This window comes from Gambusia affinis, linkage group LG01 (genome assembly GCF_019740435.1).
Source record: "Gambusia affinis linkage group LG01, SWU_Gaff_1.0, whole genome shotgun sequence".
Classification (NCBI taxonomy): domain Eukaryota; kingdom Metazoa; phylum Chordata; class Actinopteri; order Cyprinodontiformes; family Poeciliidae; genus Gambusia; species Gambusia affinis.
This window is the reverse complement of record NC_057868.1, coordinates 42131002-42153878: the sequence shown is the minus strand read 5'-3', so window position 1 is coordinate 42153878 and position 22877 is coordinate 42131002. Positions and strand designations below refer to the sequence as shown.

General features: G+C 36.0%; 1 protein-coding gene across 1 annotated transcript in view; it reads right to left on the bottom strand.

Annotated features, from left to right (window-relative positions):
• The window catches only part of cntn3a.1 (contactin 3a, tandem duplicate 1), a 93411-nt gene that overhangs the window by 54455 nt on the left and 16079 nt on the right, over positions 1-22877 (bottom strand). The window contains exons 4-5 of the mRNA XM_044115159.1: positions 17056-17188; positions 14387-14561 (exon numbers count right to left, since the gene is read on the bottom strand). Of these exons, the coding sequence (XP_043971094.1) occupies positions 14387-14561; positions 17056-17188 (308 nt within the window). The remainder of the gene's footprint in view (positions 1-14386; positions 14562-17055; positions 17189-22877) is intronic.

The window sequence follows — 22877 nt, the reverse complement described above, 5'->3', positions numbered from 1 at the left end:
ATTTGACTACAATCATATACTTCACAATATGTGACAGCAGTGAAGGCATAAAACCAAAAACTTTGTTTTTTTCTATTGGGAATTTTTCCCAAATTTAAGTAAAGCATGGCTTTATCTACTGAATACTTTACATTTTCTAGAGGAATTACTTATGCCACCAGCCTTAAACAAGAAATACATTGGTTGCATTATAATGATCCTGTAGCAGTATATTCTATGTATATGGTTTAGTGCTCTCCCTTAAGTTATTACTGTCTACTTGTTTTGAATGGATAATTCCTTTAAGGATAAAAATAGCACAATTCAGCAATGGCGTAAAATACATTAAACTATGAAAACTTTTGATGTAATTAATTTATTCAAATTGCCTCTTAACATCCAGTTGACTTTTCTATTTAAAAAAACAAACAAAAAAACTCTCTTTTGCATTTCCCTGACGACAAATGTAAAAATGTATCATATATAATGAACCCGTCCAACTTTCCATAGCAAAACAGGCTGTTTTAATGTAAAAACGCCACAAAATAGGAAACACAATAATAAACAGAAGCAGCAGAGTTGACAAAGTTATTCCTCACAGACATAAGACAAAGAATAAATATAAGGCTTTAAGTAGAATTTACCTTATTTATTCTATTCTAGTGTACTATTTACACATCAACAAATATGCAAAATATTGTCTGCAGGAAATAATTGAGTTATGTTATGGCTCACCATTCACGGATTAAAAAAAATGTAAATGCTTGACAACACAGTAATGCACAATATCAAGAATAATCTGCGGCTGAGGGGGATTTCATTCTCAAAAAGTCCATTTTAATTCCTGTTGTCTTTGTACCTGCAGCATGTTCTTCCTTTTGTCCTACAGGAGCGTGAGAGCTGAGATAAGTGCAGCACATCAACTATTGCAGCAAATGTACCGCAAGCAGTCAATTAACCAGAAGCTTATCATTTACCGTAGATGATTACTAATTCATTGGGTTCAATATATTTTTATATTTGAACAGTTATATTTTAATTCGAGATGATAGTGAGAGCAGCTGTCAAAAAGCAAACAACATTTTCAATGAGCTCATTCTTTTCCAGGTGTCTATGTTTTGGATGTTGGACATCACTGACCATGCAGCCTAAACATATCGCAGAATTCATTACATGTGGAAACATCTAAAAAAAATAAACTCTTCATTTTGACTCAAATATGACTTGTAGGTGACTTCTGAAACATCAATCCATTTAAAATGAATTCATTATACTTGTTTACTGTATATCTATTCCTTACATGTAATCCTCCAGTAAAAGTCACAAAAGGTTGACTAATTCTATTTCCACCAGAGAATAAAAAATACCCTCTGAAAGGCTATTCTAAAGAATGCACACTGTCTTGCTTCAGCACTGTAGAGAAAGAATCTATTTGTCCTGCAATTTGAAAAAATTTTCAACCATAGAGTCACACTCGAGACACAAGACACTTTCATATGTGATATTATCCACTAATCTGTTTTCTTACAAATGATAAATAATCTGTTAGATTTAAAATTGCTTTCCAATCTGTCAAAATAGGACACTTTTAAATATTATTTTTCTGACAACAGAAGATGTAACTGAAAAAAAAAAGTATCCTGATTCTGCAGCTGTTTGCAAGACTGGAGGAAAAATTACTGGTATCAAAATTGCAGCAAGGGTGTCCGAAAAACTTCAAACTGACAAATCCAAAGCATATGTTGGCTCATTGCTTAAACAGCCTTTTATATTCTAACACGATAAGATGTCTCATTATTCCCTGGACAGAAAAAGCGCTGGAGAAAGAAGTCCTATTAAGCTACCAACTGGTTATGTGATTAAGGACTCATTTTTTCAGCAACACAAAGTGGGGATCACTGCAGTCAAACCTGGAAATATATTTAAATTGATCCATAATATAACTACGAAATATTTTTACATTGATATTAAAATATAAAACATTCTGTCATCTCAATTACACCAAAACATGAACCAGGATGTTTTGAAATTAGATTGACAGTTTGACCCGTTTGGTCTGTTTAAAGCGGTTCTAGGAGCCCCTGTCCCTGTGGGGAGAGGCTATGCCACAGATCAACACTGCATCAAGGCTGTCAAAATTAATTTCACATCTTGTGTCAAAAGAAGAGAGTGCTAGAAACATTGATGTTCTATTATTCCTTGTCTTAACCAAAGTGTTTTATAGATTTGCATAAAAAGGGAACTGAAAAGCGCATCAGAAGCATTTTGCAAACAACACACCGGTATTTTTTTAAAAATATTATTATTTTGTTCCCCCATTTTCTCAACATTAACACCAACAAACGGAACTCATAGAATGAGAAACAGAGCTCTGATTGAGTCAATGACAGGAAGCAGATGAAACAATCCGGCAGCTTCTGATTTTTAAAAGCGCCTTTACCTGTCTGGTTCTGGGGAAATTAAAACCTGCTTCACTGATGCTGACAAGCATTGGTCAAAGGAAAGAAAACCATTTCTGCTCTCCCAGCTTTGAATCAAAGACACAAAAGTGTTTGAAGAAATGATGAGCTTGTAGATATACTTGCTGAATAATCATCAAAGATAAATTTCCAGGAGAATGCACACTGACATGCTTAAGACTGTGTAGGTGTAAAAGTTATATATTTGTGGTGGAGTTGAAAATAATTTTCAACCATAGAGTCACAGAACTTCAAAAGAGTACCAACCAAAACTGCAGCCTCTGCAGATTGCACACTTATATAGCTATATAAAAAGCCTCCTAGAAATCAAGCTTATTTCAGGACAAAGAAGATGCACAAAAAAAAAAAAATGACTCCTTTATTTTGAATACATTTGCCGAGTTGGAAAAATTACTGGTATCAGCAAATAGAGTCTGCCATTTATGCATACCAAACTTCACAAAGTTTAAAATGCTTTTTTTATGTTGGTCTGATTGCTTAAACATTGTCTAATTAGCAATCTGTGACTTCATGTTTCCTTGGACTATAAATAGAATGTGAGACAAATCACCTTAACAACCATTAGATGTTATACACTAGAATGAGCAATTCAAAATTATATTTCAAACACAAATATGTGAAAAATTTCCAAAACACAAACACTGGAAATATATTTTTGAGATTGGCTAAGCTTTAGTCAATCTGTATGGTGGAGGTTCTAGGATGCTGAGGGCCAATTACCCATTCAAATAAGAGATGAACCAGGATTTTAAATTGTCTAGATATTTTAACCCAAGGGTGTCAAGCTCCAGTCCTCAAATATTGCTTTGTAAAGTCCATAACAGTTTTAGATGTGCCACAGGTGCAAAACACTGGAATGAAATGGCTTAATTTCCTCCTTCTTGTGTAGATCAGTTCTCTAGAGCCTTGCTAATGACCTAATTATTCTCTATTTTGATCCACTGCACAAAGATTCCATGCAAACTAATGACAAAGACAAAAAAAAAAAACAGCTGTGTTCTAAACTGTTTATTTGTTGACAACCTGCTATTTAAAATATTATTATTTAACATGCTAATTTTTCCCAGCTCTTGGAGAATTAGAACGTTGAGCAAATCATACGAAGGTGTCTGACAGAGCTCTGATTGACTCTTTTGACAACAGGAGGAGAGAATGTGAATTAGCACTGGGAGGAGGTGGAGGATTAGATTTTTCACAGATTATCTGTCTTCATACAACTTTTGAGCAATGCAAAGTGATGGCTTTATCTAATATATGAAATAAGAAAAACATTACATACTACAGGTTTGAATCAAAGATTAAGCTGTTTGTATTGTAAAATTACATGTATTAAATACTATACAACTTTAAAAAAATCTGTATATCATGTTTTGTCCATTTAGCCTATTTTAAGACCCATGTGTAGGTGTAAAGAGCGCTGGATACTTCCTGTTGCAAAGATGCAAAGACACAATGCAAGAGGGAGGACGGGGACTGTCTTTAAAGCTTTGTTATTCTGCTTAGCAGAGACCAACCAAAATATTCTCTGCAGATTGCATGCCAAATTTTCCTCACCTCCTAGAAATCAAGCATTGACAGGCCAGAATGTTGCACAATAAAATGACTCACTCCACACATCTTATTGGGTGGAATATATTAAAAAAGCCACCAGCAATAGAGAGTCTCCTCATGCATACCAAACTTCACATACCGGGTATAAAAATTCATTTTCTTTCTTTTTGCCACCATGACTAAAACACCAGAGAATCTTACCTCCTGAGTGAGGGTGGGCCACAGTAAGACCACTCCTTGACCTTCACGAACCCTCACTGGATTTCTTCTCTGGGTCTTGAAATTCTCCAAGTCTGTTTGACAAAAGCAGCGGAGTAAGAGATGAAAAATCATCAGAGAAATTCCAGAAGTGAGATGGTGCACACACAAATTGAAATAAAGAAAAATAAAAAATCATGTGTGAACATTGCATAAATGGTTGGTCAGTAATTACAGATCAAGGTAAATGACAGTGAAATGATGTTGAACAATGCAGAACCTCTCCATGTCTGTCATATGTTTCCATAAATATTGCTTTGTAAAGTCCATAACATTTCTGACTGAGCAGAAAGCATTCTTCAAGCATAAGTCACACATGAGTGAATTTAATTGAAACAGCGTATTGTTATCGCTCTCTGTGTTTGATCCACTGCACAAAGACCAGCAACAATTTAAATGACAAAGACAGAAACATCATTTGTATGGAAACCGATTATTTGTTGACAACCTGCTGAGAAAGCAAATAGAGACAGGAATTGCCAAACACTCTGCTAAGTCTCGCTTGCTGCGGCTCTTGGAGACATTGCAGGCCAAATTGACATAAAATGACATAATAAAGACTCACTTCAAAACAACAGGGAGGGAGAGAATGCAAATCTGACATCTCCTTTGTAGCAGTCTGCATAATGAATAGAGAGCATGATCTTAACACAACTTTTGAGAAATTCAACGTTGTTTCCAGATTAAAATAAAAAAACTAACAAAAGGGAATTTTTAAAAACATTATTTTTCCATCTAGAATTTATTAACAGCTTCTATACAACTTTAAAAAAAATCTGTATATCATGTTTTGTCCATTCTTTTATCAATTCCTGTTGCATGAAGCTATTTTCTGAGTACACAATGCATTCAGAGTCCCAGCTGATGTTTTTTTTTTATTTATTTATTTATTTACTCCTCAGACACAGAACACAATCAAAACTTCAAAACTTATGGCTGATTATTGGTCAGCCTTAATATTATGAAACATTCATGGCATAAATACTATTAAATATCACTTCATCACACCACATCTTATTGGGTGGAATATATTAGATAGCAAGAGAATATTAGAAGCAATTCATTTTCTTTCTTTTTGCTCAATCATGACATTGACTGAGACAAGTGAGGCCTGCAGCGCTTTAGGTTATGTTGTGCTGTGACCTCCAGGATGAGTTGTTGCTTTTTGTTTTTGAAACAATTTCAGTATTCAAGGTAACCTGCTGGAGTCCCAAAGCTGTGACGATGTGTTGATTTTTCAGATCATTCAGACAATTTCATGTTCCCAAACAAATTATACTTAAGTGATTTCCTAATTGTATGTGGGTGGCCCTAATAACACCTCCCCTTCCCTCTGAAATAAGGGTTGATCCCTGATAATTTATGATTCAAAGGGAGGGAAGCTTACTTTTTCCACATCGGTTCAGGTTGGTTTGCAAATAAGTAATCTGTGTGACGGTAAATCCACAGTTCTAAGTAGAAAACCAGGCAGGCAAAAACACACATCTCTATGTCGGATTGCTTTTGCCTTCCACATTTCTCTGTGTTCTTAGGGGCTTTAAACTTTGGGCAACACTGTATAGACATAATCCCAACCATAGTATGAAACAAAATACAGAGCCAGCAAAAAAGATCCAATTACCCAATCCTTTCACTGCACGATATCCAAACAGGCTCAATTACCAAAACTAGAACTTTAGCAGAATATCCTGGGTTCCAACTCCTAATTTTTACAAGCTTTGGATTTTCCTTATGCAGTTGTTGGATTGAAAGTGCTTTTCAACACCTCTTTTAACTATGCTACACCAAGTTGAATGGCATTTGATAATTTGAGAATCATCAACCAATCAATCTACTGTCTTGTCAAAATCTTTCCATCTTGTCAGAAATACACTATTTCTTTTGATGCATTCACTATTGTGAATGTAAAACATTAATTCCTCATGCTAACATCTACACACTCATGACTGCAAAACAACATCTTGGAGTTGGTTTATCATGTTTAAATTTAAATTAAATTTCTTTTGCATCTTTAGAGTTATCCTTGCTGTCTTAGTAGCAAGGATCTGCCAGCTCTGTATTTAGTTCTCGTTCTTCCAATCATTCTGTGATTATTTGATACCGTCTGTTCGCTGATTGCACTCTCAGCTGGTTCCACTCTGCTCATTAGTCTCTGTTTCTTGTCCCACTCAGTATGAATCCCTCTGTAGTTGATGCTGGTTCATTTGCTCCATCCTAGTGTAGTCTGCCCAGTTTGATGGTCTTCATCTTCAGTTCAGATTTTTGGATACATCATTGTCCGTCATTTGGCTTGAAGATATTGTGCTTAATCTTTGTTTAACACAAAGTGGTAAATGCCTGGTTTGAAATATTCAAATGTGATGAAATTCACTCCAGGCGACAATAAATTGTGTTTGAATAAAAAACAACGGAGACGAGGTCACAATAATAACCACTGGGCATAAAAGATCAATTTATTTTGGAGTTCAAAATGAACAATTGGACCAAATCTAATGTAAATTTCTTAAAGCCATTTGAAAAGATGGCACATAAAAGCATCCAATGAACTCACAAGTGTGTCTGACCCCATCTGGGAAACATAAAGATGCTCTATATGCTTTTCTTAGATGAAATGTGTTTTTACAATTTTTCCGTGTTTCAAATACTATGCTATAACCAAGTTGAATGGCATTTGATAATATTGAGAATCATCAACCAATCAGACTCTTGATCTATCAAAAAGTGTCTCACACCTTTGTCTCAATCTAATTCAATCTGAAGGAGGAATTATTGTCTTTTCTTTCCAAAGAACGATCTGAACAACAACTCATTCATAATATGGGTAAAAATCTAATTCATGTATCATGCTAACATCTACACACTTATGGTAAAGTAAGCAAAACAAGCAAAACAATATAAATTAGGCTTATTAAAGTCTTAAAACTCAACACTTCTAAAATGTTTACATTTAATACATCTTTCACAGTAATGCACGTCTTCCACTTGATGGCATATTTAGATAAGTTCTCTTTGGTAAATAAAGCTCCAGCATGTATCCCACTAATAGACCGGATTTCAATGTAATGAGTCAAGGATACATCAATTTCCTCTGGCTTGAAGATATAGCTTAATCTAGGTTAACACAAAGTGGTAAATGCCTGGTTTAAAAGCGCCATCAGTCTTGACTTTGATGTAAACATTTGAAAGCTCCTTAAAGAAATGGCAAAAAGAAAAAAAAGGTAGTGGCAGAAAATGTAATCTGAAATTCAAATACAGGTTGATTTGAATCACTAAGGATCAATTTTATCGTCGTGATTTTGCGGTAGCATTTTCGATTTTGTTCACAGGAGAGGCAAAAAAAAACACAAACTAGAGGTATTATTGTTCCAGCAGACCGAATCCACTCGTTCCTGAAGCGCGGACAAACATTTGCACTGTTTTCTCAATATCGGCAGAGGCAAAGTTCAGTTTGTTTTCATAAAACTGTCAGTTGTAGAGCATGATTTGTAATTTCTAAACACATCTTCACTCTCATAGAGCAGCAGCACCTCTTTGATTGAGTTTGTTAGTAGCACGCAGAGACCACACAGTCCGCTGACAGAATATCTCAGAGGCAGAGAAGAAGAGCTTAACTCGTAATTTGCAAAGTAAACTCATCAATTTTCTCATAACAACAAACAAGCAAACAAAAAGAAATGTTTGCGTCCTGGACCTCTGAATGATTTGCACAACAATGAGCTTGGCTCAGCCGGTAAATATGTCGGCTTCATAATTGATAGCTGGGAGACCAAGTGGCTGTTTCTTAAATCCTTGACAGTGTAATTTAGCCCTATATTCAAGTTCGTAATACATAACTAAAACGATTATAATGTCAGAAAATCTTTCACTTTTAAAACAAATATATATTAAATTTAATCAGTAAGTGTGTTTAGAAACAAGTAATTGGGAATGCATCATAGCAGCATGCATATTTCAAACGTATGAGAAGAATTGACTTCACTTCCTTGTGTTCTGACGTTCTTTAGTGATTTTCTATACACAAACCTACACAACAGTGTAACAGCAGCTAATTGAACGTTCAAAATGTTATTACGTAAGATGATTAAAGATATTATTAAACATATATCAAGTGTTTAATTGTCTCAGAGAACCTTATGAAGACAAGGATTATAAGGGTTAAAATATTTTTCTATGTTTTTTTATTAAAAAAATATTCTAAAACACCTTTAGACTCCACAGCCACTTTTGTCATGACGCTTTTAGAATAATTTGGCTGTGAAATCTGATTTACCTCAAAACCTTTTGAATTTATGCCCAATAAGATAATTTATATGACAAGAACTCAGACCAAGCATCTTGAGCAAAGCAATGGAAAAGGTCATATATTTCTCACATCGCAGCAAAGACATTTTCACATCATCCTGAGAACAGAAGAGCTCCTTTGGACAAAAGGTCAAGCTGGAGATGTGCACCCCATATCACATTATATTTAGTTGTTCCTTATTTAGTACACAGAATGAAGTACTGTATTTTGAATTATAACATAATTTAATATTACTTTATTTTTCATTTTGTACAGTATGATGTAGGACATTTATTTTCAGATTACAGATTAAAATGTACCTTTTACAAATGACTTTTAAACCAGAAATAAACTTTTCATCAGGCCCATTTGTTTTTGTAATCATTTTTTATTTTTTTGCCAGTCTGATGTAATATTCTAATTTTAAACTCTAGGTTTTCACTAGCTTTAAGTAAAAATGATTAACAGAAAAATGCTTGAAAAGATCAGTTTTTTTTGTGTATTTATTCTATGCATTTCACTTAATGGGTTATTGAATGCAACATGTCAATAACATCCTAATTTATTAAATACGACTGTATTTGGAGGTGCATGGTGGCGCAGTTGGTAGCAGTGTTGCCTTGTAGCAAAGTTTCAAATCCAGGTCTAGTTTGTTTCTTCATGGAGTTTGCATATTTTTTCCTGTGCATGTCGGGTTCTTCCTGGTACTCCGGCCTACACCCACAGTCCAAAAACATGACCGCTAGGTGAGGGTATGTGCGTGCCTGGTTGTTTGTCCTGTGTGTCTCAGTGGTGCCCTGTGATGGACTGGCAATTTGTCCAGGTTGTATCCTCCCTCCTGCCCAATGGCTGCTGGAGAAAGGCTCCCCCGTGACCCTGCAAGGATATTTCGATATAGACGATGGATGACTGTGTTGAATATGAATTCATCTTGTAGTTCTTTCCAAAATGTGAGAACTACCCAAACCATCATGTGTGACAAGTTTGTGGATTGAAAAATAAGGCATATGAAAACAATATTTTCCCCCAATTTCAAGCTTTCCATAAATTACTGTCATCAGAACGTGTGAGCAACATGCAGAGCCTGATTTATTACTGCCTTATTTCTAAGTTTGAATATATGTAAAAGAAAAAAAAACAGACTGAGTGAAGTTCTTTCTATCAATATTCCTTTGGTGTATGGTGGAGCGTTAATGAGCTAGACGCACTAAAAGCCAACAATGCTTGACAAGGCAAGCTGTTCAACGCCGCGTGGATCCTCTTATCAAGCCTATCACGGTTCTGCACCTCTATGTGCTTAGCCATGGCAGGGTTCAGGCTATTTTGAGTGCTTTCAGGTCCATGAAATTGGATGTGAATTTGCATTTTTGGGAGCTAACCGTTCCGATGTGACTCCCAATAATGAATGAGAGGCAAATGTGGAGAAGCAAAATGAGGCGATTCTACTGGAATGCAAGTTTGAGGGCAATTTGTGATGTGGTTACGTTTATCACCTCTCTACCGGACAAAAGGCAAGGAGAGGGTTTTTCAGCGTTTTCTGAAGAGCTATTAACATTCTGCGGCTTTTGTGTTATTTCCTACCATTAAGCTTCCACTGAATGAACAACTGTATGTTTTGGGTTGGAATAGAACATAGTCAGGAAATACAATAAGCTACTTTTTATTACTCTCTACCGCAACATGTGCACTGTAAAGTAGAGGCGCCATCTCAACTTTACCTTTCAGATCTTAACTTGTATACAGTTATATCTAATGAATGCTTTTGCCAAGAATGATCATCATTATTTTAATTAGTTGAGATCAACTGATCATAAAATATTGACATTTGCTAAGAAGATCCTATTTCTCATTTTGTTTATATGTTACCCAATTAAAAAGTGCTATGCAGAGACTTATCTTGATGTTAACGCTTTTAATAAGATATGTGTAAATTTGTATTATTATTTAAAAATATCATTAACAAAAAGCCGGGTTCCCTGTGTGATGTACTATATGCCCTATATGGACTATGAAACTAGCAAGTGACAGGATAAATGCCTTCTGTGTGTGGATTTATGCCGACACCGGCCCTTGAGATTTCTTTTGTTCCAGTTTCTGACAGCTAGTTAGACAAGTTATTTATAGCTGTCTGTCTGTCACGTGATACTTAAGTTGTTGGACAGCATAAAAAGTTGCTGCAAACGTTCTTACTTGGAAAACACAGACGTGGGGTCGGATTAATCATAAATCATGAGGTGGTGAAACCATAATAACTGACTATCAATGTAGGACACAGACAAACAGATTTGTTTGACAAGATCAAGTGACAGACCAAAGTAAAGCCAAGCATATATTTGAAAAGAAAAGTAATAAATGATTTTCATATATTTTAAAAAAGAAAGAGCTGAATGGTGTGGAAATGTATTCAGTGCCATTCAGTTCCAAAAATAACATCAACAGCCAGCCAACTAATTAGTAAATGGAGTTAGAAAAACTGTCATTTATTTAATCTCTGCTTTTCTCAGACATCTCAGATTTAGGCAACAAACAGAATCGTGATGATTAACACAGCACACAGGTTGGAGACAGTTGCAGAGATGTTTAAAACAGGCTAAGTTATAAAACAATAACACAAGCTCCTAGCTTGCCATTCAAAAAGAGAAAGAGTGTGCAAGAACAACATGCAGGTACATTTTGCACAACCTGAAGTACACAAAACTTTATTGATGCACAACAATAAAGCATGTCACTGCAATCATTTGCATAGCAATGGAAACCAATTCAATGTTTCTGAAAAAAAGAGCCAAGGGCTAACTCATGAAGAAAGAAAATAAGGGGCCCAAAACTGAACCTTGTGGCATCCCACATTGAATTAGAGGAGACACAATCCCAAAGTTTGAGAGAAAAAAGTGACACTGCCAAATAAGATTTGAACCACTGCAATGCAGTAGATCTGACACACACCTACTGCTCTAAATGAGAAATTTATCCACTCTCTTTAAAGCAATTATTGTGTTTTTAATTGTCAATCCACAATAACAATGCATTCACTATGATAAACTTCTGTACAATGTAAAGCTTGGTAACAAGTTTGAAAAGCATCTAAAATACAATGCTTTCTAAAAAAGACTATTAATTGCTTGTAAACTACCTTTTCAAGATTTTTTCTTAGATAAAAGGCAGGCTGGAGATTAGCCTATAATTTGCAAGAATATCAGAATCAAGAGGAGGTTTCTCAAGCAGAGGCTGAATTTGAAGTCTCTATATGCATAGCCTAAATAGCTGTAGTGAGCTATTTAAATTGATCTTGTTGGAGCTGTCCACTGCAAACAGTTGCTAGTTTAGATAATAAAGCAAATTTGATGTTGGGCTTGAATAATTTTAGGTACAGCTCTAAGTGCAAATACAAGGGCAAACTTCATCTCAATGGAAATCCATATACAGAGCTGTCACCATGCCAGATTCCTATCATAAATTCAGCTATTTCACTCATCATTTAACACTGTGATACCCTGATGGCTCCATATACAGTGCAAATCTCTCTTGTACTGTGTTCTTTCTTAAAACTGGCATTAACCATGCTTACAGGCCCTGCATTCAGCTGTACAGCGTAACATCTCGCCTTACTGAAAATCCATTCACTCTCTCTCTCAAAAAAAAACAAAAAAAAAAAAACGTTTCAACAAGATTAGGAAACTCAATCTGGCTCTATGCTAGATAAGCAACTAGATTATTCCTTCCAGCGTTCTCAGCAGGCGAAAAGAACCTTTTTAACTGTGTGTATTGTCGAGGGGATCAACAACCTTTATATGTTTAGAGGTTTAAGCCCACAACAGATGGTAATGGAAACGGTTATATCATCCATCTCTCAGAGGATTAAAAATGTAATCTTAATTCCCATTCATGCTGCACATGTTTACGCAATCCAATTTAGCAAAAAGTGCACCTCATTAGATGTCGCAAAACTAAATACTTTGATGTTGTTCGTCGTCATTGAGGACTTGAATGGGGAAAAAAATGGCAATTTCAGATGACACTGTTGAGGAATATAACATTTTGCTGGTATGAACTGTAATTTAGTTGAAATAGCTCTGCTTAAAAGCATTTATTTTTAGGGGACTAGGGGGTTAGGGGATGTGAGAAGATTACCAGTGAAGACATAACCTTTTAATCCTGGGTGGTCTCTTCATTAATGGCTTTTACCTTGGTCTATCACTCCTGAACTCATTAAACCACAATGTGTTTGATAAGGGATCTTGAGCCCCACTGAGTCAGATTCTGTTCCAAATAACATGATACTGACTCATAACAGACTGCCCCACCATGAATTATTCCCTTGACCTGAGACCCGTTCAATCACACGCACACTTAATTGTTAAACCAAGAGCAATAAATAAGATGTCTGACGTGTCAGCTCTGATGCTTGTCCTCATCTGTTGACAAAAGCAGTGGGTCTCCAGTCAGGCCCGCAACGAATGAGTCCAATCACGGTGACATACAGCTGAGGACAGGCCTCAAAATTTATAGGAAATGTGAATATCATCAGCAGCCCACAGGCAGCTCAGAATACAAATTTGCTCTGTATGCTGATGATTTACCGCTGCTTTGCGACAAAGAAGCACCAAACAGTGGTAAGATGAACATCGCTGGTGCTCTCTCGCCAAGGATCATTGCCGTGTCGGCTGCGGCAGAGAAACAGACATCAGAATTCAATCAAGCTGGCCCATCTGTTCACAGATATCAGGAGTGTCATTTGATACAGGCTCGCCATATAGAGAGGAGACCCGAAGTTCACCTTGCTAAAAGTGATGCCGCACAGACAGTGGTCTTAAAAAAAAAAGTAAATATGATGTATGAATGTTGCGATGCATCATCTGTGCTACCTCAGACAGCGGAAATAAGAATGTTTCATCATTACCAATGTTTCATTCAGAGTCCAAAAAAAAAAAAAAAACAACATAAAAAAATCTGAGTTGGAAAATATTCATATAAATGTGGCAGCAATTTTCCCAGATATAAAACACACTACTGTAAAAAAAAAAAAAATCATTAAACAGATAGTACAGATAGTAGATACTCAAAATAAATACAACATATAAAACAAATAAAATAATCTTACCAGCAGTTAAATATTTTAACAGCTTGAAGCAGAAAGATGTACAATTGCCTGGTAGTTCTAGTTTAAATGTTGCAGTGTGAACACTGATGGTCGGTCCAGGCAACCCTAAGGTACCCAAGATCTCAGTGTGATGGAGTTGGAGATGTTTCTACCAATGCAAGTTGATTGTGCATTCTCACTAAAAGTTCAGAATCCAGAGGCAAACATCCAGGAGAATGTTTGCCTCGAAAATATCATATTAGATGTTGAACTAAATGTACAGGATTGTGGCGTAGGTGTCTTTAATGCCAAGACTAGCGAGATCTTTGCAGAGAGGTGGATACTGCTTGCTCCGTGGCACGTAGGACAAGATTAGGAAAAGATTGAGCTGACAAAAGGCAAGCTGAGGCATCAAACCTTTAGTGGATAACAGCATCTGATGAATTTCCCAGCAAAGCAAATGTTGAACTAAACTGAGGAATATCCAAGTGATTTATAAAATAGAAAAAAGAAAAGGTGCTAAAGAAAACAAACCTTACAAGCAGTATATATGCTGCTTTAAATGTAGCACAAGCCTTCAGCAAATTTGAGAACCTGAAGTTATATCTTGACTAGAGATGCTGAAGTTTCTAAACTGTCCTACAAATGCAGCCATTTTTAACATGGCTATTTTTTTTCTTTTTCAAACTTCCAAAGGATCCCTTGAGAACCAGAAACACATAAACAGACACTGATGAGTAAAATCATGAGTGAACTTACAAGCAACATGAAGACTGGCTCTCTGCTGATAATTGTGCCAAACGAGTTTGATGCAAAGCACTGATAGATGCCCACGTCTTCGTCTTTATTCAGATTGGTGATGTGTAAGTTCCCACCCATGAGGGAGAAACGTGAGCCCGGCATGGGCAGGATGAAGGAGTCGTTTAGCATCCACCTGTGAATGAAAGCACATGACAGACAGCAGTCACACATTTAACTGTTCATCTCTGACTCTGATTTAGTACTCTCTCTGTGCAATGTGTTGCTAAGGGTCTGATCAGTAATAACCAGTAGAAGAGAGTGTCTCAAAAGCATTCAACCAATATATCGAACAGCTCATCATTACAATCAGGGCAAGAAATTATAAATGTCAAAATATGTTTTATTTTTCACTCTAATATTCACTAAAGCCATAAAAATGCTTTTTTTTTTTAATAAGCATGGCCACAGTCTCATCAGTGCTCACTGTATTCTTAAAGACCTCATTTTGTTGAGAAAAGTAGAAGAGAAGAAATGTAATCTGAGAAATAGACTGACATACTGAAGGTTTGTGACCCTTTTACATAAACAAACAAAAAAACAAGATGCAGGTTCATTTTAAGAGCAACATTGTCTTAAATCAAGGGTGGGAATCAAGTCTGGTCTCATCTTTCCATAATGTTCAGGCGTAAGGCATAATATGAGAACAAAAGGACGCTTCCTAAACCAGATTTAGATTTATCTGTAAATATTATATATATATTTTTTAAATTAAATTTCAGCTATTCCATTTACTGTGGTTGGCTTACACTGCAAAGACAGAAGAGCGATGCTGGCAAAGACAACAACAAAAAACAAAGTAACAAAAGATGCTCATCTATAAATGACTATGGATTGTCCCTCCTCTTGATGACATTATCACCACCCTCTTTCAGCTGGTGGGAGTTAAACAAAAACAGGCAGAGGGCCGAGTTGAAGAATAGTGGGCAATAGAGGAAGACATATGCAGTGCACCAGACTGGCTAATTAGACTGATTTAGTGATCACAGCTGGAAGTGGTCCAACAACTCCAGATGAGACAAAACAAAGAGGGACCCAGATCAGTTGGAGTGAAGGCTTTATGTTGCCTTACGATTGCTGGGCCATGGAAAACAAATGGAAGTGTCCTTGGTGCCCCTGAAATACACATGCCTGAAGCTGCAGGAGTTTGGAGCCACTCTGGAACTGCAGCAGAATTTTACAAGGATCCAAGAGACTGCAGCTGAAAAAACTAACTAACGCTAATGGTGGGATTACTCAAATGTGAGATTGCTCTGTAGTTTGAATGCTTGAATTGAAAGTTGAGAATGATATTGTAGGCACTACATACTGGGATTAAAGCATTAGTTATAAATAATTTGGACAAATTCAAAAACTGAACTTAGAGGGGCAGCACAATATTTACATTTCTATCTTTTCATGTTTTCATAACAGTAAAAATGAAACTACTTGAGTGCTTCAATTAAATTTTTATTGTTAGTTTCTGCACATTAACAATAAAACTGAGGATCTGTAAACCACTTTAACAGCTGCATTCACATTGTGATGCTCAAATTCAGCCTGTTGCACATTAAATGCCAACTTTTGAATTCAGCCTTTAATTATACTGACAGGAAAACAACAGCTACCTAGTCGAATGCGATGGATAATACTTTAATATGTTACACAGATACTTATTTATATTTTGTCAGAATTCTTAATTCATCATTGCCATTGTTCTGGCAAAATAAATCATTAATCTTTGAGGGACACATTAGCTGGAGACACATCCAATGTACCGAACCAGGTCAACATTATTTTATCTGTACCAGCATTACCCATCTCTTTCGCATCATGCAGTATTGCTGATGGTCGTCACATCTGTTTTAACTTGAAATAAGCATTTTAACTCATTGTCATTTATTTATTAAGGAGAAAAGGCAATCCAAATAAACCTAGATCTATGTGAAAAAGTAGTTACCAGTGTTTACTATTGTTTACGGAATTGTGGAAATTCAACCATACTGGAAAGTTTCCGGAATGAACACCCGGTTTAGTTACACCATGGCATGCCAATTCAATTTAACTCTAGACTTTGATTAGCCCACTCCAAATCATTTATTTTCTTCTCTCTTTTTTTAACCACATAGACGTGGTCTTGATGGTCATTTGTGAATCATTGCAAACCAATGCTCCATAACCAAAGCTTGAATTTAGATTACAAACTAAGAGCTGCATGTTTTCACTCAGTTTTTGTTTCTGTTAGAGAGCAGAACGCAGGGTTCCATCAGTTCTCCAGCAAGTCATCCGGGTTCTGAAGAATCAAAATAGACCCAAATTATCATATTACCATGGAGATCTCTGACTCAGCACGTCTGTGGTAATTTTTTATTTTACTAGCCAATAGTATATGCAAGACAGCAGTAACTAAGGGGGGGAATTGAATTAGTCATTCCTTTATTAACCATCACTGAGAGTGAATCTAAACTCTGCAGGCGGAAAGTCATTGTGAACCATATGGTACACAAATCCCCACTTTTCCTCAAGCAATAAATGCAATCTCTACAGGCCGTTAGTGCAAATGTTCCACTTGGTAGCCTTGAGGAATTACCTGAAGTCTCCATGTAACAACAAACACGATGCATGCATGAAGCCAAGTCTGCAGGCATTACCTGTAGAAGGGCGGTGGGTGTCCTTGGGCCTCACAGCTAAACACCACCTCTCTGCGATTCTCGCCAGGCTGAATGGGAAACACCACACTGCCTGGTTGCTTAGTGAATACGGGCCTTAGCAGGACTCCACTTCCTGGATGGAGAACAGACAAAGACTACGTCAGATTTGATTTCCAGCTGAGTCTGAAAAAGCACTGCAAACATCTCTCTGTTTGCAGACATTGGGTGTTTAGAGAGGGAAACGAGGAGAAAAAGGTTTGAAGAGGAAAAAGGTGAATAACAATGTAGCAAGTCGACAACTGGTTCCCTAGGCACTAGGTACAAAATATTAATATGAATAATTGTTCCATATTGTGAACCAACCTGTTGATTTTGACTCTCTACTTCTTTTTCATTTATCTTTTAAGTTTATTTGCAAAGCACATTTCATCAACAAGACAGTTCAAGATGCTTTACATCATGAAAACACAAAATTAGTAGATTAACTTTGCCATCTACTACTATTATTATTATTTAACCTAAGAAACAGGGTCATTTGGAAACCACAAGCTTCATACCCTGCGTGTGGTGTGGCGGGATCATTTTTACAAGGTTTTTGTTTTGTGTGTGTGTGGTTTCGGGAACTGGCGCCCTTATGGGAAAACATCTTACTTCTCCACCGTCCGACCGTGACATCTGCCACACTCTTCCTGAGTGTCTCTAAGACCACGGGAAGATTAATCAAAATAATCTCCTTTTTTAGACAAAATCAAACATTTATCTCAAAAACATTATTTCTCAACTTAAAACATATCTTTGTCACCTTTCAGGATGTTTTCATAATCTGTTTACATCGCATATCTAATGAAGCAATTCCATTTAATGTGCAGAATAGCACTGAGCAAAAAATTAGTTTTAACTATTTTTTTTCATAAATATTTCATCAATGAAATTATCCTACTTTGGTTGGCAAAAACTATTGAAAAATTTTTCGACTCCCTTTAGCTTCTCAGCGTAGTTGCAGAAAGTCTAACAATTTTAAACAACTCAGTATTATACTATACTGAAACAACCAAAGTCAGAGCACTCAAAATTAAAGCAAGAGAAATAAACATTGCAATCCAGTTTCAAGCTGCTATGTTCTTTACAGTGAGCACGGTGTAGAAAACAAAGATCAGTTCAGTTGTGCATTGAAATAAAGTTCTGATATATTTTCATTAATAGTAAAGATGAATCCAATCTAGCTCATAAATCCAAAGTCTGACCCAGATTGTCTCCAGTGTTTAATATGCTCCTGCGTAGAATCAACCCAAAAGCTGAGGTAATCATCAAGCAGAAGGGAACACAGCACCAAAGATACATCATGACTACTCTACCAGATCAAAAAATATAACTAAAATCACTAAATAGTTGCTCTGATGAGCATTTGTTAGGGGAACGATCAATTTTAATGTATTAAAAATTTATTGCAATTAATCACAACTTTTTACATACAAACTTTCCGTCTGGACCTTTTGTATTTGAGCGTCTGTGGTGTGCCCCAAAAATCTGATGCACAACTGACATGCGCAAACAACAGCACTGAACACTAAAACCTCCATGATCTTTTAGATACTCACTGACCAGTTCTAAATTCAAAGTGAGAAGTCTCTGGACATCTCATAATCCTGCACATAAAGATAGGTCAGTCCAATTTAGATTTTTGAAGTGATCTTTGGGCAAGCAGAACTGCTGTTGTTGCCAAGATGACTATCTTTCTAGCCAACAGAGACTGAAAAGTGCCGGCACCTCTTCTCACATAACTTAGGTAATGATCTATTGTTCAATCCTTTAACCTCAGTCACAACTTGCTGTTTGCCCAGGAGGCTTCTAAAATGTTGACTTTTTTTAATCTCCTTTCACAATCTTTACACTTAAAGTTACATATTAGACACATTGGGCTATTCAAATAAGACTGGAAGTAACCTTTCTATTAACACCTGAGAACCAAGTGGGTTCTTCATAACCTAAAGCTTTATTTCATATAAAAGAAGCTTCCAGTACACTCGTATATTTAATTAATAAGAAGGATTACAACATTAATCAGAAATATCATAGGGGAAAAATATCATCCATGATATTTTTAACATTTTAAACTATATATTTCTTTAACTTTTAACAACTTATTTTAACTGTTTTTTAATCACAACATTGTGAAAAAATGTTCTCTTCTATTTCAGTGCCGTTATACCTCCTTTGAAACATAAGATTCATCGCAAATTTAGAGTACATTAACGCAATCTAATGTAGATGGTCGTTGCTACAATTTCTACTAATTTCTAAAATCTGCCAAATCTTCGAAACACCAGAGTAGCCAACCGGTAACCAGAAAACTGTAACATAAAGATCTAAATACAAAATTCTTTTTAAAAAGTTTTATGGAAGTATTTTCACAGACAATTCAAATTTATAACTCACAAGCGTACAACCCAATTTTTGCAGGTCATGCACAAATGCCAGAGAGCAAGTGGGCAGGATTTCAACTTTTTTTTATTTTCGATGCTTTTGAATGCAATTAAATTTAGCTGTGTGCCTGGCGGTCAGCTTCTGGATTATACAAATAAATGCATGTGCACACACTGTGTAAGAGTTGCTTAAGGAGAAGTCAACAAATAAAAGCTATCCTTTCTGAAAAGGGAATTCATTTGGATTAGTTAGAGAGTTTTGCATTTATTAAACAGCCCAATAGTAGAAATATTCATCAGTTAGAGAAAGTCATTTGTATGAGAGGCAGATATCATTTTCAAGCCTCAAGGGTGTAGGATGTCGGTCTTTCCTCAAAACTCAGATTAACACTTTTTAAAAATCTGTGATTGTCTAAGAAGGAGCCCTGAAAAAGATTATTTCTCCACGAGGACAAATGGAAAATAATAAAATAAGTTTCCACCTAATTATCATCGTCTGTCATACAAAGCGTTTTCTTGAAGCTGCAATAAGAAGTGACAGATCTCCAGAGAGAGTTCCTCTGCAGGCGATACACCTGCTATGCAAAGCCTAAGGGGAGATAAAGCCTGTGGCAATTATGAGCTGGATCACAAGTGTGTCATTGTAAACTGAGAAATTTTTAATTTCAACAAAAACCCTTCATCACTGATGGAGGGAAGTACAAATTTAGCCATTCTGTTTTAATTTTCACTGGAGATGGATTGAGAAATTGGCCAAAGAAAGGAGTCTGATCATTTTCAGCTCAATCTGTCCAGATCAGTGATTTGATAGTTGGAAACTTCATTATATGATAATTGCCTGGTGAGCGTATGCACTATATGCAAAAACTACAAGGTTACAATGACAACACTCATCTCCGTGGAGTTCTCTGTGATTAAGGAAGGATTTGTGAAGTTAGCGACTTACAGCAGTAGTAAGTTGATTAAAATAAAATCAAGGGAAACTCAGATGAAGCTAATGAAGGATGCATGATTAAACTATTTGCTATAACATGTTGAAACCCCTCAGCAGTTCATTTCAGCTTTAATAGAGAAAGAGCAAGACAAACTTTCAGTCAGTAACAGGAAGGCTGAGCTGAATAAAGCAAAGTTGTCTTGAGGGTTCAACCTTTGTGTGTTTTCGGAACCTCTTGGATTTAAAAGTGTTGGTAATTGATTCATTTATGTATTTTTTTTTTAAATGGTTCAAAGTTGCTATCAATGTATCTCTACACATTAGAGTCAGTGGCTACTACACAGTTGTGACAAGGATCAAGGCAAAAAAAAACAACAAAAAAAACATATCGGTTTACATAAGTCTAAAGTTATCTCATAACTAGATTGGAAGGTAAAGAACTGCACTATTTATTTATTTTAATTTGTGGGCTTTTTCAAAAACAAATTTTATTATGATGGACATATATGAAAAAAAAAATTTATTCTGAAAAAAAAACATGGAAAAATTTGAAAACAAAACTCCAACTTTGACAACTGCAATTTAACTCAAAACCAACATTGCTTCTTTTAACAACTTCAGGCATAGTAAAATATTTCTACCATGAAATTAAACAACCACAAAGAATAAATACAACATACTGCACAAACAAACTCAGTAATAATAAATCATTTATAACAAAATTGTATCATTTACTGTCTGTTAATTTTAATATCAAATGTTTAATTTTATATCCATGTATTTTGCTGATCCTATTTGTTTTCTTCATTCTGTTAAAATAATTGTGAATTTGAACTTATCGTAACAAACACACAATGTTTTCTTCTTGTCTTTTATACATACTATGTAACACATGTTTTCATTTTCCATTTCTTTACAGGTCTTTGATCTAAAAGACTTTTGGTTTTGTAATTTGTGGTAATTTTCTACTTTTTATTGTGTCCATAAAGTCTTATTGCATACTGTTTATATCAGTTCATCATCTGCTCATTTATTCCTTGCTGTTCCTTCCCCATCTACCACGCCTGTTTACTCCTGGACTCGTACTCTCTGTGTGCCTTCTTGGTTTGTTCCCTGCTGTTTTCTCTCCTTTCATCTTACCTCTAGTTTTTCATTGTAAGCTCATAAATAACTTCGTTTTCTTTTCTCTCTAAATGATCCTGACAACCTCCTCCCAGTGTTTTAGTCAAATTGTGTCACCTTAGTTACTGTGTCACACCACATCATCTCTGAATTTTATGATACAGAAACAAGAAGGGAATCCACAATTGGGTATTAGGAGTGCTGGGAATATCGGCTAATGCCAAATAAGAAATTCTTCTACTTTCCAAAATTAGTTTTTACAAAATGACACTGAATTGGAGTGATCTAGATCCCTCAAGTGGTTGACGGCACAATGCCACAGGCCGGAAATGCAGGTCTTTGTGAAATGGAGTTTGAAGAGGGAAGAAAAGGCTAACTCTACCCTTATCTGTGCCCTGCTGCCAGATGGTGATATGTGCGTGCATTCCAAGGCTCATCGGACAACAAGGCTCCGAAGCAAGTTGTAGGAAGAGCGAGCTGTTTTAGAGGTCGAAATAAAAACTAATCTCAAATTCAATACCGGCTGACAGCAGATGGATTCCTTTAGCTTACCTTAGCATGAATAAACAGGCCCACGAGGAGTCAGCTGAGGGGGAGGTACAGACCACTTTTGAGACACTGAATCAATTCGTTTCAGCTTAAGGTTTTGGAAACCAAATGAAAAAAGACAGTTTTGCCTTTTAAAGCATCTTTCTGCTCTGTCTAGTCCCGATACGATACACCTTGAAGGTTTCTTATTTGGGAGCACCGAACATTAATGTGGAGGCAGACCCAGTGTCCTGGTTGTGTCAAAAAAAGACGGTTTAGATTTTTCTGAACTCTTGACGCATTTGTGCTTCGCAAATTGACAGCAAAACATTTCAGCACAGAAATTGAGGGAGAAGATGGCTGCATTTTTATAATTGCAGCCATCTGCAATTATAAAAGGTAGTTGTTAATTTGCGATCTGTAAATTATATTTGCAGATCGCTGATTGTTTGATGGGTACACAACTATGGCATGTAGGACTGGGCTTGCCCAAGCAATAGAAAACACTAACTATTCCCCTTGACAATTCAGCTGGGATGTCAGAAACAGTACAAAGCTGCTTATTAAATTTATACCACCTGCTTTTAGCTACATGGTTATTAGAAAGAAATATAAGAGACACTTAAAGCCAATATCCAATCATGTTCTACTGTTCTTGCTAATCAAAGCTATTGCTTCCCAACTGCAGTAACAGGCTTTGCATCAGTAATATACAGTGCAATGACCACTGGGGAAACAGAAGTGATTCCACCCACTTCCCTTTATAGGAGCAGCAAATTAAAGCAATTTTTATACTTCTCTGTAAAAAATGGCTT